General features: G+C 40.5%; 1 protein-coding gene across 1 annotated transcript in view; it reads right to left on the bottom strand.

The window, feature by feature from the left end:
* The window catches only part of LOC149834082 (TMV resistance protein N-like), a 29,127-nt gene extending 17,372 nt beyond the window's left edge, over positions 1-11,755 (bottom strand). The window contains exons 1-5 of the mRNA XM_090009279.1: positions 11,259-11,755; positions 9,470-9,860; positions 5,121-5,450; positions 4,303-4,794; positions 3,767-4,205 (exon numbers count right to left, since the gene is read on the bottom strand). Coding sequence (XP_089865405.1) covers positions 3,767-4,205; positions 4,303-4,794; positions 5,121-5,450; positions 9,470-9,860; positions 11,259-11,755 — 2,149 coding nt within the window. The remainder of the gene's footprint in view (positions 1-3,766; positions 4,206-4,302; positions 4,795-5,120; positions 5,451-9,469; positions 9,861-11,258) is intronic.
* Between the last annotated feature and the right edge of the window lie 4,450 nt (positions 11,756-16,205).

Genomic DNA, 16,205 nt, shown 5'->3' with positions numbered 1-16,205 from the left:
CGCCAAGAATTTGTGTGAATTCTTGTTCATTGCCTTGATCTGTCCCTTCAGCTCCGCTACGCTGATTATCGCTAGCAGCCTACACAAGAAAAGAACAATCAATATTGATAAAAAAAATATATTGAAATAAATTATACACTATATGTGATTCTATCATGTGCTCATATGTGTTCTAAGGCAGTAAAAAAACTTTATATGTGATTCTATCATGCTCATATGTGCTCTAAGGCAGGCAAAAAACTCTATATGTGATTCTATCATGAATGATATGTGTTCTAAGGCAGTAAAAAAACTCTATATGTGATTATATCATGCTCATATGTGTTCTAAGGCAGCTAGAAAAACTATATATGTGATTCTACCATGCTCATATGTGCTCTAAGGCAAGCAAAAAGCTATATATGTGATTCAATTATGCTCATATGTGTTCTAAGGCAGTCAAAAAAACTTTATATGTGATTCTATCATGCTCATATGTGCTCTAAGGCAGGCAAAGCAAAAAACTTTATATGTGATTCTATCATGAATGATATGTGTTCTAAGGCAGTAAAAAAACTATATATGTGATTCTAGCATGCTCATATGTGTTTTAAGACAGTGAAAAAACTGAATGTGTGATTATAGCATGCTCATATGTGTTCTAAGGCAGTTAAAAAACTGAATACGTGATTATAGCATGCTCATATGTGTTCTAAGGCAGTTAAAAAAACTTTATATGCGATTCTATCATGCTCATATATGCTCTAAGGCAGGCAAAAAACTTTATATGTGATTATAGCATGATCATATGTGCTCTAAGGCTGACAAAAAACTCTATATGTGATTCTACTATGCTTATATGTCCATTAAGGCAGGCAAAAAGTTATATATGTGATTCGATCATGCTCATATGTGTTCTAAGGCAGTCAAAAAACTAAATATGTGATTATAGAATGCTCATATGTGCTCTAAGGCAGTTAGAAAAACTCTATATGTGATTTTACCATGCTCATATGTGCTCTAAGGCAGGCAAAAAGTTATATATGTGATTCAATCATGCTCATATGTGTTCTAAGGCAGTCAAAAAACTGAATATGTGATTATAGCATGCTCATATGTGTTCTAAGACAGTCAGAAAAACTCTATATGTGATTCTACCATGCTCATATGTGCTCTAAGGCAGACAAAAAGTTATATATGTGATTCGATCATGCTCATATGTGTTCTACGGCAGTAAAAAACTGAAGGAGGTCGACCCCCTGTTGTTCCGGCAGGGGGTCAATCCCCTTCCGGAACATAGGGGGTTAACCCTCTGCCTTTCCGGCAGGGGGTCGGAGTCGACCCCCTGCCTGTTTCGGCAAGGGGTTAACCCCCTGCCTTTCCAGCAAGGGGGTCGGGGTCGACCCCCTGCATGTTCTGGCAAGGGGGTTAACCCCCTGCCTTTCCGGCAAGGGGTTAACCCCCTGCCGGAAAGGAGGTTAACCCCCTGCCGAAACAGGGGTCGACCCCCTGCCGGTTTCGGCAGGGGGTTAATCCCCTGCCTTTCTCCGGGCGAACGCCGGTCCCCGTATTACCTTTCTCTGGGCGAACGGCAAGAGCGGACGAACGGCGAACGGCGGGAGCAGGCGAACTACGAACGACGAATGGCGAGAGCGGCAGGAGCGGGCGAACGGCGGGAGCGAGCGAACGACGTGAAAGAAGAAAATGAAGGAGGTCTACGATTAGGTTTATCGAAAATTAGCGACGGATTAATTTCGTCGCTACGCCGTCGTAAATGAAATTTACGAACTTAGCGACGGAATATATTCTGTCGCAAAATAGCGACGGCAAATTGTCCGTCGGAAAATCCGTCGCTAAATGGTGTGTCCATTACGACAAAATGTTTCGACACAAAATCTGTCGCTAATTAGTGACGGATTGTGCGAGGAGATACATTCCGTCGCTATTTTCGTAAATTTCATTGGTTATAGCGACAGATATATTTCTCTCGTTAATCTGTCGCTAACTAGCGACAGAATTATTCTATCGCTAAATTCTATCGCTAATCAGCTGTTTTTTTGTAGTATACTATACCAATACTATGCATACAAGCACCAAACTGTCCTTGCAATCTCTGCTACTTTTAAGAATAAAAACATCAACTGCACGCTCGTCTTCACTGTTCTTTTTCCTTCAAAATTCAAAAAAGAAAAAATGCATTGAACTGAAAGGCTACATGTTCCTATGCAAAATGATGACGACTGTTTTGCCTTGAAAAACTCATCTCCTGATTTCTCTTGCTGCTCTCTGCTCTTTTCTAGACGAAGAAGATGATGGCGATTCGGAATTCCTTCTAGCTTTGCTCAAGAAGATCAGGGATGACTCATACCTGTTATGAATGTGCCATGATTTGCTCAATATTACAAAGAGCATTTTTAGTTTATCACGAGATTTTGACTTGCCAAGAAAATACTGAGAATGGGACATGTGACTATAGTTTGGTCCTGGCCATAGGGGTCGGAAGACTCTGACTGAACCCATGACTGCCCGACCCAATTAGTAAAGGTGGCAATTACCAGCTGGTCTCGCTTGGCTAGCTCAACCTATCCCAAGTTATGGATGGACTGTAGGCCGACTAAACCCAGCTCACGAAAAGGCTTAGAGAACCGACTGGCGCTCAAAATGCTGACCCAAATCCTACGTAACAGCTAAGCTGCTTGCTCAGCTTGGACAACGGGGACACTAAATTGCAAAAACGAACACCACTTTGTCCAGCCCACATCATATTCAAGCTGAATTTGGGAAATTATCATCTCAAGATCGTGCTGTTTCTCACATTGGAACAGTTAAACTTGCGGTGCAAACAGAGGCCGTATCCTCTGTCTTGTGACCAGGGGCGTAGCTAGGGGGGGGCAGGACTGGGCTGTAGCCCAGTCCTGCCTCCCCAAACAGTTAAATTTTTTTTTTTTTTATAAAAGCCCAGTCCTAGCCCTGCCCTGATTCCATATGAAATAGATTTTTATCCATTTTTTAGCCCAGCCCAGTCCTAGCCCAGCCCTTACTGCAGCAAATAGTTTGATTTGTCCATATGAAATAGATTTTTATTAATAATTGTAGCCATTTTTTATTTTATCTCAAAAAAAAATTTTTTCCGGGGCGCTGCCCCCAACCCCCGACTATCACACAAATAATTTTTTTTTTCTTCACCCCTGTTTGCCCCCGCCCCCCCCCCCCCCCCCTCACATGAATCCTAGCTACGCCCCTGCTTGTGACTATTTTATATTTTTCTTTGTGGTCATTTTTTCCCGTTTTCATGCATGGTGACACTATCATGTGCCTAATTCTCCTCGATACTTTAATAATATCTTCCTTTCAGAAAAGAAAAACAGCCCCACATCATGTTCAAGAAATCTCATCTTCTAGTGCAATAGTTTGAAAGTCCTCAATTTGGACAGAACCCACACCCACAAAATGCAAACTTACTGATTGATTAATTACTTTAACTAACCGCACACCAATACCATGCATACAAGCACCAAACTGTCATTGCAATCTCTACTACTTTTAAGAATAAAAACATCAACTGCACGCTCGTTTCCACTGTTCTTTTTCCTTCAAAACTCAAAAAAAAAAATGCATTGAACTGAAAGGCTACAAGTTCCTAAGCATAATGATGACGACTGCTTTGCCTTGAAAAACTCGTCTCCTGATTTCTCCTGCTGCTCTATGCTCTTTTCTAGACGAAGAAGATGACGGCGATTCGGAATTCCTTCTACCTTTGCTCAAGAAGATAAAGGATGAGTCATACCTGTCCAGTAACCCATGTTCCGAAGTTTAATATCAACCCTCGTCAGCTGGCGGCCATCAACCGTCGAAACACACAGCTTATTCCACAAAGCCGTCAATTGAAAAGGACCATTCTCATCAGAGCCATTGAAACGAAGAGTGTAACAACATCCATAGCTGTCGTCTTCAAGATCATTATCGGTGTCACGATGAGCTTCTTGTCTACTCCCAGTAATTATTACATCATTATCATTCATGTACTTGATAGAAATGGCTGCTGAAGCGATGCTTTGACGGTTCTCTGACGGAACGACAGTAGCATGACAATGCACACTCTCCAGGAGCAAAGGATCAGTTTCAGATCCAAATGGGAACATGAAAAGGAAATGTTGGTCCGGCATCTCAGAGTGAGTCCGACTACCGGAGATGCTGAGCTCCTCCACATGCATAAACCTCTTATCCTGGATAAGAAATACAAATCGATAAACAAGTCTAATAATAAGCAAACCAGCCCAGAAACGTGTGCATGTGTGTGTATGACACCGAGCAAGAAGGTACCCTGAAGCTCTCCATAACATCGAAACTACAGCCTTCACATCCATCCAACACCATGCGTTTTATGGATTTCAAATTTCCAAGGCCGTGAAAATAGATGATTTTCTTGCATCCTTGTAGGTTCAATGCCTCTAAGTTCTCCAAGTTTGAGAAATCGGGAGCTCTTTTCAAATCTGTACAATCTTTGGCATCAAGAGTGACCAAAGAAGAGGGAAGTTGATCTGGCATAGAAGAAAGTCCGGTGCATCCACTAAGATTGAGGGTTTTGAGCGAAACCAACTGGTAGATGCTGTTGGGAAATTCCTTAAGCGATTCACAGTTTCTCATGCTCAGGAATGACAACTTGTTGAGGCAGCCAATGGATTCATCAACTTCAGTCAAAGTAGTGCAGTCATCAAGCATCAGCTTCTCTAGGTGTGGGACTCTGGCAAAGCTCGGGCTGGTGTTGAGATGAACACAACAAGAGAGATCAAGGACTTTCAATCCATCAAAAGCCTGCCAACAAGTTTAGTGACCAAATGACATACATGATAAAAGTAATTTGAAGGAAAAAATAAAAAAGACCACATCAATTGAATCCCCCAAATTCTTTTGAATGAGGAATTTGGCCTTCGACCCTTGAACCAACAGGATGGCAGGTGGATATTGAAAATCACCATCAATTGTGATTATCGGTATCACCTGATCCTGTCCCATACTGAAGTGGTCGTCCTCAAGTACTCAAACCCGCTCTTTCACTTGACATTCCAGGCAAAGTTTATCATTGCACAGAGCAGTGTCCCTCAATGTAATAATGAACTGATGCCAGTTAATTTACGTACCTCGTTTTTCCATTGCAAGGGGATGCTCAACTCTGTTCCAGGACTTGGCGCCGGCTCCTTCCAAAATTGGCTAATATTGCTATCAGATAAATTAAGGATAGAAATTTTCTTAAATTTGCAATTAAATGGTACTGACTCTAATGGACACCCTTTCCATTCCAACCATTTCAGATTTGCAGGAAAATGGTGAAAGTCATTGTCTTCAAAATTGACAAAATTGGCCAGAAGCAATCTAAGGTTGGGCATTGCTTCAAAAGCTTTAGTGCTCCCATGTGTCTGATCTCTCTCTTCTAAGTTGAGAACGATACCTTCGATATGTTCCTTGGTTTCCTGAAGTGCAACATGCAAATAACTCAATATATGATTTATCTTAGGCCCTTGACATGGGTGAAAGATTTATCATGCCACTTGGCATGCAAGTCCTTCACAAAAATGACAAACCTGAAAGTTAGGTGGCGTTTTGTTTAAAACAAATGTTTGATTCAAGGGATGGAAGCATGTTAACCATTGAAAAGTTACCAAATCTACAGGATTATGGAATACTAAAAGTCATTAAAAAAAGTAGAAAGATAAAATGTTATTGTGGCAAGGACAACATTAACAAGCAAGTGGTGGTTAAGTTGGTTCCCCAAACCAAGATTCCCCAAATTTAGTTGTTTCCTTGTGAAACCATTAAAGAAAAGAAATGGAATCCCAATTTTGTCACCTATGAAATATACATTTTCATTTGGGTCGAAAATTAATGCAAAGTTTGTCAAGTTATAATTTAGGCATGTTTGCTTTGGTCCCAAGTGGAATGAGTCATCACAATTTTGAAAGTTCAAACTGTGAACCTAGGCCATATCGTGGTCTCACTGAGACCTTAACCCGTGATGCAGGAACAGAGCAGAAGACTTGGGTTCATAAAGGACTCGTTTAGATCTATTTTAGATTTTGTTTTGGATATTTGTGCCTAGATATTAGATCAAGATCCATATTGATAGGAAAAGTTTTATTTGTTGGAAAGTTATCTAAATATGCTTCATATGTGAATTTGAAACACGGTGACTTACTTTTGGGTAGAATTATTATTTCATAAAGTCACACATAATCATAATATAGAATCTTAACACGGTCCAAAACATCCTCAATTAACACAACTCATATCACTTTGGTGATTGCATGAGTTAGTTAATCAAAATCTTTTCCCGTAAATGTATTCGTATTATGGAGCATGACCATGCACACATGATAATGCATGTATATTCATAACAAAATATGTATTATGACTTCAAATAATATAAATTCATTCGTCAACTTATATGCATAATTAAATTTTGATAAAAACACATCATATATGTCATGAATTTAGTTATAATTTATACTTAAATATCATGCATAACTTAAATAACATAAAATGCAGGTATAAGACATGAAAAAGTCATGCTTCTATGACAATTAAACACCTATAAAGCATGCAAAATGATAAAAACATATTTTTATAGGTAAAACTCAGGGTCCTCATGCTAGAACCGGTCTAAAAATACTCTGAACCGGCCCCAAACCTATCAATTAAGGGCCTAAACTGGTGCCAAAATAGTCGAATCAGTCTAAAACATATACAAAAGCCTAAAAACCCTTAAAATTGAATGAAAAAATCCTTTTTCCTTCATGCATTTATGAAAACAGGGTTTCTATATTCAGGAATCGATAAAAAAACCAATATGAACCTGTAAAAAATGGCTATGAATCGGTCTTAGAATGCCTCGTATCAGTCACAAAACCGCTTTAGTCCTTTATAGAGTTAAATAGTACATGAATGTTATTTCGAATCTGATCTGATTCAATTCGGATTCAAATCCAGTTCTAAAGGATCTCGGTCGGATCCCCCAGTCCAGATTGAGTTTGGATCCAGACCCAATTATGATGGGTCCCAAGTGTGATTCTATGATCCAGACCTGATCTAGATCCATGTCTACTGTAATCAAGGTCTGGATCGAATCTAGATCCACAACCCGATCCAGATTCAGACTCGATCCAAACAAGATGCAAGTCCGATCCAAGAACATGACCCAATCCAGACCCAGACCCGCTCCAGACCCACACTTGCTCTAGACAAGATCTGGAAACCCGATTTGGTCTAGACCCAGACCCGATCCATAATATATTCAGGTTGAATCCAGATCCTGGATCAGTTATGGATCGGGTTAGAAGGAGACTCGATATCCCAAATGGGTTCGGGTTCAGTCCCATCCCAAGGATCAGGTCCAGACCCAATCCACCCGATCCTTAACGAATTTGGATCTCTATTGGATCCACCTGGGATGGGCTCTGACCCAATCACAGAGGATCCAGGTCTGGATCGAGTCCATAGTGAGGCAGATCCGATACCCGAACTAGACCCCAGGTCGGATCGAGCCATCCCTCGGGTCAGGATCCACTGTAGGTTGCTACAATGGATCCCGACGCTCGAGCCTCCTGAGAAAACCGATCGACGTTGGTTTCTCAAACCCCCGCTTCCTCCATTGGCAGCCCCACCTCCGACGTGCTGCCATAGTTGCTGTGGGCGACGGTCGGCCACCGGAGGCCAGCCACCATCGATCTGGGCCATCCGTCAGTGTGGAGATGGAAAATGGCCCGGATATGGTTCACCCCCACCTTCTTCGTCTTTCAACCAATGTCACCGGCGGCCAGCTCCAATGGCCGTCGGCGACGGCGACCCTCTATCAGCTAGCCGCCGATGGAGGCTAGTAATGGAAGGGGGGTTAAAAATCCCCAAACCAAAGCCATTTAGTTTCTCAGGGTATCGCCCCCCCTCCACTACTACCTCAGGCGGCTGCCGTTCACTGACGGCCTCCACCACTGATGGTGACGATCGGGCTTTGGCAGCATCTGCCACTGACCATGGCCATCCACCATCGATGGGAACCGGCCACGTTGTTGGTTGCGATTGATTATGGTTGTTCATCAACAACCGCCGACGACCACCAACCGTCGTCCGGCCGTGGGAGCCATTGACGACGGCCAGCCACTGCTTGGCAAGGCCTGGTCCGACCTAGAAGTGGCAGCAGGTGTCGACTTATGGTGATTGGAGGGAACCTCGAAGGGGCTCCAAAATCCCCTACTAAAAGCCAAAATCTGGCATCCCTGCTCACCGACGACAACCACCACTGACTTCCGTGGGGAATAGCTGCTGTTGTCTACCCCCAGGCGAAGGGTCGCTGGCCAGTGCTTTCCCATCACCGTCCAACTTTCCAAAGGGAAATGGAGTTCGGTGAGGGAGAACAACGCCGATAAAAATTTTGGCAAGCATCGCATGGACGCTGGCATACCCACACCATGAATGTGTGCAGCGGATGCATGGCGCGGGCCCATAACCCAATGTAAGCGTAAAATAGATCCTAAAAAAGCCGCCTTATCGGATGTGGCCTTTCTGAATGGTACTTTGGTAGATGGGGGCTGTCCTCCTCAGCCTATCGATGCCCACGATGAGCTCAGGCCATCAATTCGATACTGAGCATGATCGATAGTGAGCATGACCCTGAACCTAAATGTGAGAAAGAGGATACCTTATTTGCACTCATCAAGCAATCACGCCTCTTTGTAGACTTAGTGGAAGGTTGTACTTAAGAGGTTATCACAATTAGTGGTTATCTTGCATGGGTAATTGCAATAATTACCTTGTAACTCATCCCATGATGTGCCCATGTCAAATCGGGTCACATCAGGTTGGATACAATCCATAATCCAACAGGCCCCTCTTCTTCTCCAATACCGTCTGTCGAATGTCCCCATCCCCCTCTTTTTTCTTCTCCTTTGCAAACAAGTGAGTCGGCAACCACTGGCTCCCCTGTTCGCCCCTGCCCTCCCTATATTCGAGCGGCTCCTCTCTTTCTTCCTCATCATCTTCCCCCTTATCTCATTATCCCTCTCATCAGGCCTTCCCTGGCCAGCAATGGTCACCACCTCTGGTGGCATGCCCAACCAAAGCCCCTTCTTTGGCTTTCTCTGCTTTACCATTTGCTGGAAAAGGGGTCTCTTTTGGTCGAGCGTTGACCAGAGACCCACTGCCAGCTAGTTGCCGAAGTCCAGCCAGACTTCCTCTATGTTGCCCGCTAGTTTCCCTCCACCATTTGGGGAAGCCAGTGGCTTTCCTAACACGGGAGGGCGACTTCCCTCTCACGATTTGAGGAGAACCAGTCCTCACCGCTCAGTTCTTCCCATGTTTCGTACCACCAGACAGGTTCTACAGTTTCCCATGCTCAGTTTTATATATATATATATGAATGAGTGTCAATATTGTTAAAAGTAAAAAATGAAGAGGAAAAGTATTTGAAATTAACAATGAGGAAAAGAAATTGACTACTTACTTCATGGCTTTGCAGTGCTCTTGATATTCTGTCCTCATCCCACAACCTACTTTGTGAGATGCCTTCATTTAAAGCTATTTCTCTCCCCATGTCTCGAATTTCATCAGACATTGTAAATTCATCTTTGTGGCTATCAATTTTGATAAGGGACTTTTGAAGGAGAACTCTAATTGCAGTATCTGGGACAAGCCCACAGTCCTCCCACATATACATTGCATATTCTTTGCCTCGTCCAACAAAGAAGCATGCAATATCTAAAAATATGCACTTCGCGTTTTCATCCAACTCTTGATAACTTATTTTCAATCTTTCTTCAACGTCAAACTCTTCGTGGGTCTTGTTCAAATTTCTAAGAACCGCTTTAACAACTGGGATCAGCTCTGCCTTTTGCCTGTTAATTTATCAAAAAGAAAATTTATGGGACCCCCATGGAAACAAACATAAATACACGCATGTGTATGTATGAAGAATTATAAGTATTTTTTGCTTAATCTATACATATAGATCAATGCTTATTTACCAAAAAGAAAAGAAAAGTTAATTGAATTAATTTAAAGCGACTCCTTTTTATTCATTTTTTACATGGACTAACCTTCGACCAAGATCGGAGGCCTAGTCATCTTAGCATGTTGTACCCATAGTGACAAACGTTAAAAACGGCAAAATCTAGTTTTTCAAAAGCTCACCAGAATTTGAAAAAAAATCATAAATCTCACATTTTTTTGGCAAAATCTTGACAATAAAAAATAAAAATGAAACAAGCATTGTATATATATATATATATATATATATATATATATATATATATATATATATATATATATATATATATATATATATATATATATATATATATATATAGAGAGAGAGAGAGAGAGAGAGAGAGAGAGAGAAATTTACAAACACACCTAACATTTAAAATATTACAAATACTCACTTAGTTAACAAAGCAACTTTCAAAAGTTATGCGTGTATTTATAATATTTCTAAAGATAAGCATGTGTTCGTAAATAGGCCAAAGTTGTGTGTTTCTTGCAATTTTTTCAGTTTTTAGTAGAACATGTTCGCCACCAAGTATGTAAGTTATAGAGAACAAAGTATTTATGTTTAAATTAAGCAAACACTTACAACTACGCATTTTTTAGCTGGTTAGGAAAGTTATGATGATTATTATATATATTAATGCCTCATATATATTAATATAAATAAAAATGTTACAACAAACAGCAAACCAAGATGCAAAGATGAGCCCAAGAATGCCATTGATTTAACAGCCTGTTTTGTTTTTTTTCATTCCCATGGAAGAGAACAGCATTCCATGAGAAGTGGCATGACTTTATAAAAAGGCCCTACCAGCAAGGCCTTCTCATCAGAGTTCTTTCAACTGTGAAGAGTTGAAAGACTTTCATGTGAAAATAGAAGGTGATGAGAAAAATCGAGGCCTACTTAGCTATAATGATGCTTAACTGTTTGCTTCACCCATGAGCGGGGATCAGGTGCAATGTAGTTGTATAAAAAAAAATGTGATGTCTTATTTCCTTGCATCACACCTGTTCAATTTAATCGAAGAATGGGTCAAAATTTTTAGGGCTCACATACTAACAAGTGTCACACAAGGAAACTTTTTCTGTGCAATTACATTGCACGAGGTCCCTGTTCTTCACCCATAGTGGGAAAGGTAAGGACATAAGCTCTGAACTTTTATAACAAATGGGGTGAAATATCCTTTCACCAGAAGCATATTTGTATAATTTAATAGTTGAGCAGAGAGAGAGAGAGAGAGAGAGACCCATCTGTTGCTCCGTTGAAATGGAAGCCAGAATATCCAGCTGCTTCCTTGAGTGCTTCCCTCCACTCCTCCACCACCTCCGTTTTTTCACGAAGCTCATGTTCTGAGAAGCAACTCCCAAATGGCCCTGTTTGATTTTGGACATCTAAAGGATCGATGTCGAAGAAGATGGGGATAATGCGTCTGTTGCACTCGACCATCTTGGCAATCTCTACGAGACACCATCTCGATTCAGCATAGTGCCTCGAGAAAATTGGCAAGAAGACCTCCGAAACCTCGATGTAGGTAAGCATCACACCAATATTTTCTCCCTTGTTTTTGTCATCCTCATCGAGGGCTACACGCACACCGCGATCCACCAGAGCCTCGTAGAGACAGACGGCAAAATTATCGCGAGTATCCTCCTGTTTGAAGCTCAAGAATGCATCGAACCCTAAGCAATTTGATGAAAAAACAGATGGTTGTGACTCATATCCGCTAGCCTCACCCCTCATCATTTTCCTTTATGTTGTGCCCCTCAATTCTCTCAAAGCAGAATTCTACCCTCCTCTGCACTGGAAGAAGCTTACTCTTAAGTTTGCTTTATATACCATTTGTAACCTCTTTTCTTCCCACATATGGGCTTCACTTTTCTTGGTTGACCTTTCGTTGTAGTTTCCAAGACATTCACAAGGAAACAGTTGGAAAATTCAACCCCCTTTCGCTTAAGCAATTGCAAGAATTTTGTATATTAGCTTGTCCACCACTATCATTTTCAAAAACCAATGGATGGACTTGTTCATAAGCATCCAATTCCAGCCAAATAGGTCCCACCGGCTTGGACCAACCAAATAGGTCCCTCATGACGGAGACCTTTTCTTTTGGAGAGAGAGAAGATGGAGACCTAATAAAATGTTAGATATATTTACCTTTTTGTTTTTCATATAGATGAATGAAGATTTTTCAATGAATACGATCTTATCATTTGATATAGGACGGTTTTTCAACCTGCATCCAATCCTAGCCCTTGCCATCCAATCAACGGCTAGGATTGGTGCACAATTTAACCTGAATGTGGACTGAGGGTCATATACTTTGAATCGTGGACAACACCCCCCCCCCCCCCCCCCATGCCGATTGTCTCATAAATTTGCTTATAATCTTAAACTATATTAACTTACAAGAATTATTAACCTGTATGTGGATGGACCGATTCAAAGTATATGGCCCACCTATCGGCATAGTAGGGGTCCACGATGCCGATTGTCTCATAAATTTGCCATACTGTATCGTAAACTATATTAACTTGCAAGAATTATTAACCTGCGGATGGACCGATTCAAAATGTATGACCCTCAGGTGGGTCGTGGTACTTGGATAGGTTAAAATAACACTATCTTAATAGAGGAATCTTGCGTTGTAAGTTTGGACCCCAAACGGACAAGAAGCCCTGATGGATGCAAGAACCAATACTTAACAGAATGTGGATCAAATCCAATCACACGTTTTAAGAAAACCCAGATCTGAACCCGAATTAGAAATGGTACAAACCTTAACCATCCTGTTTTTTCCTCTTACCGTTCACATTTACATAATAGTGTTTTGGACTAATCTTAACCTGATTTGCTATACCATCAACTTTCTATACTGTATATACTTTTAGCTGCGGTCCAAAGTCCAAAAAAACAAAAAAAAGGACACATGAATGCCCCTGGTGCATTCAGCCGTGTTCGATGGCAGGGGAATTCGGTGTTACTCTTCATATATATATATATATATATATATATATATATATATATATATATATATATTGGCTTCAAGTAGAAAAAAAGGTATTTCAGAGGATATCCAGCTCGGTATTATTGATAAAGCTAATACGGACGAGATTTATGGCTGTGATATAGTAATAGCGGAGAGATTCATGGCTCGTTCTTATTGATAAGCTAATAGTGGGAATAAAAAGTTTGTTGTTATTGCTTGATCAATAGCGGCGAGATTTTTTTCTGCTCACTGCTATTGACCCTCATCCTTGTAGTGGCACACCATAATTGATTGTTGCATGATCAACGGCGCATGTTAATTATTTGCTATTTACCTAATTAGTTGCAGTAATTTTAGGAGAAAAAAAAAAGATAATTTTATGGAATTGTTTTTTTATTTAATTTATTTTTTTAATAATTTAAAATTTAATTTATTAATTTTATTAAAAAATAACCTACAAATGTTTGGGACAATAGACCCGGTGATGGGCTGCTATTCAAATCCGAGCCCGTTAAGAACCAAGCCAAAACCCGCATACTTGTTAAACAGTCCGGGCCATCTTGGGGCCAGGCCGCACTTAAAGCCCGACAGGCCGATCACTATACGGGCCCGGCCCGATGCCCACCCCAAGTTTCAACGCGTCACTTGCATGCATACTATCAATCATGTCGCTGACAAACATTAGTGGACGTCACATTATGAGTCAAGAGGTGCCGCGTCGACCATGGACTCTGATCATCAATGCCCGCAGTATAAAACTTCATGCGTAATTACTTTTCTGCACACATCATGCATAGTTTCTCATTTGGCTTAAGCCTTGCGGCAAAGCACACCCTGGATATCGATATCTTGACCTCCTTCAACTTGAAAGCCTTAAGCCACGCTTAGCCAGGTGTGCGGAAACTTTGTAGGCTATTTAGTAATTGTAGTTGAGAATAGCAAATTCTATTGAACACAAAGTCATTACTCTTTAACTTGAATCATTTTAATATCTTTTTTTTTTATCCTCGGCTTTAATTAGCTAAAAGAACCAATGGCATATCACTATAAAAGATTTTATTTAGCATCACATATATTGGGGTAACTTAAGCACCATACATTCAAAGATGGACGGTCCACATTCAACATCCTCATCTTGAGCCGCTTTAACAACAGATGGTGGTAGCCTCACCCCTCATCATTTTCCTTTATGTTGTGCCCCTCAATTCTCTCATAGCAGAATTCTACCCTCCTCTGCACGCACTGGAAGAAGCTTACTCCTAAGTTTGCTTTATATTATACCATTTGTAACCTCTTTTCTTCCCACATATGTGCTTCACTTTTCTTGGTTGACCTTTCGTTGCAAGACATTCACAAGGAAACAGTTGGAAAATTCAACACCCTTTCGCTTAAGCAATTGCAAGAATTTTATATATTAGCTTGTCCACCATTATCATTTTGAAAAACCAATGGATGGACTTGTTCCAAAGCATTTAATTCCAGCCAAATAGGTCCCACCGGCTAGGACCAATCAAATAGGTCCCACGTGATGGAGATCTTTTTTTTTTACAGAGAAGATGGAGACCTATTAAATGTTAGATATATTTACCTTTTTGTTTTTCATATAGATGAATGAAGGTTTTTCAATGAATACGATCTTATCATTTGATATAGGATGGTTTTTCAAGATGCATTCAATCCTAGCAGTCCAATCGACGGCTAGGACTGGTGCACAATTTTATCTGAATGTGGACTGATGGTAGCCATCCCATATCAAAGGAAGGGATCCCTTTTATTTTACAATTTGAAAGGTAAATACAGAAAATAAAAGAATCACGTTGTTCAAGATAATGGATGTTCAACCGAGGCCTTCGTTTGGCAGTTTTTTATATATGAATTTCAGAAAACACCATAACATCACAGAACTGGGATTTACCATGCTTTATTCCCATGCTCCTAAATCTATGTGGGTTGATGCTTTTAGTACAGTCATATTTTAATAAATTGCCTACCGTCCTCATTGAATATGGAATCACCATTTTTTAAACTATTTGGAAAAGTGCCCGACTATTCATCCTTTGGAATTTTTGGGTATAGATGCTTAACTTACCTTCAACCATATAACAAAAATAAGTTTGATCTGAAATCTAGTACCTATATATTCTTTGGGTATAGTATAAGATTCAAAGGATACCAGTGTTTTCATCCCCCTACCAGTGGCATATACACGTCTCGTCGCATTGTGTTTGATGAAGCTACCATGCCATATAAAAACCCCACAAGATTATATCAAGATGATGATATTCATGAGGAACTAACAACTTTCAATGATCTTGAGTTTTTGAATCTTGATAAACCATATTCTCAACAATCAGAACTATTTCTCAACTTTCAGCCATCTTCACAAGACGAAGTGAGCAGCCAAAGTCATCTTCACAATGATGATCATATTGTAGATGGAATTCCTAAGCCTCCCATTGAAGAGCTCAGATCATGTCCGCCTAATACTTGATCAGAACCTGATTTGCTTCATGACACTACTATTGATCCGGTCACTATGTCTCCGCCTTCAACAAATGAACAGCTTCTTTCTCCAATGGATTCTAGCAGTCATCCTGCTATCCAATCGACTGCGGGGAACACCAGATCCTTGATCATAAGAAGCATGGCAGGTATTCACAAACCCAATCCAAAGTATGCCTGTTTGCATGAAACATTACAGTATTCCAGTATTCCCAAAAAACCAACAAATTTTAAAGATGCTTTGCGCCATTCGGGAGGCCATGAATGAAGAAATAGATGCTATGAAGGCTAATTACACCAGGGATCTAGTTCCTTTTAAACTTGGCATGAATATAGTAGGAGCAAAATGGGTTTTTAAAGTCAAATTAAAGGTCGATAACACTGTTGAGAGGCTTAAGGCACGCCTTGTAGCTCGCGCTTTTACACAGATTGCTAGAATTGATTTTTCAGAAGCATTCTCTTGGGTTGTCCAACCAGGCATCATTAAAATAATTCTTTCTCTTGCTACTATTCGAAAATGGCAGATTCACCAACTTGATGTAAAAAGTGTCTTCCTACATGGCACTATTAATGAATCAGTTTTCATGCAACAACCTTCGAGGTATAAAAATCCAGAATTTCCTCATCATGTTTGTAAATTGAAGAAAGCCTTATACAGCTTAAAATAAGCTTCCCACGCTTGGTTTGACAAGTTATAAGTACTTT

Source organism: Nuphar pumila, chromosome 6 (genome assembly GCF_984573655.1).
Source record: "Nuphar pumila chromosome 6, dmNupPumi1.hap1.1, whole genome shotgun sequence".
NCBI lineage: Eukaryota > Viridiplantae > Streptophyta > Magnoliopsida > Nymphaeales > Nymphaeaceae > Nuphar > Nuphar pumila.
This window is presented reverse-complemented; position numbering and strand designations above follow the sequence as displayed.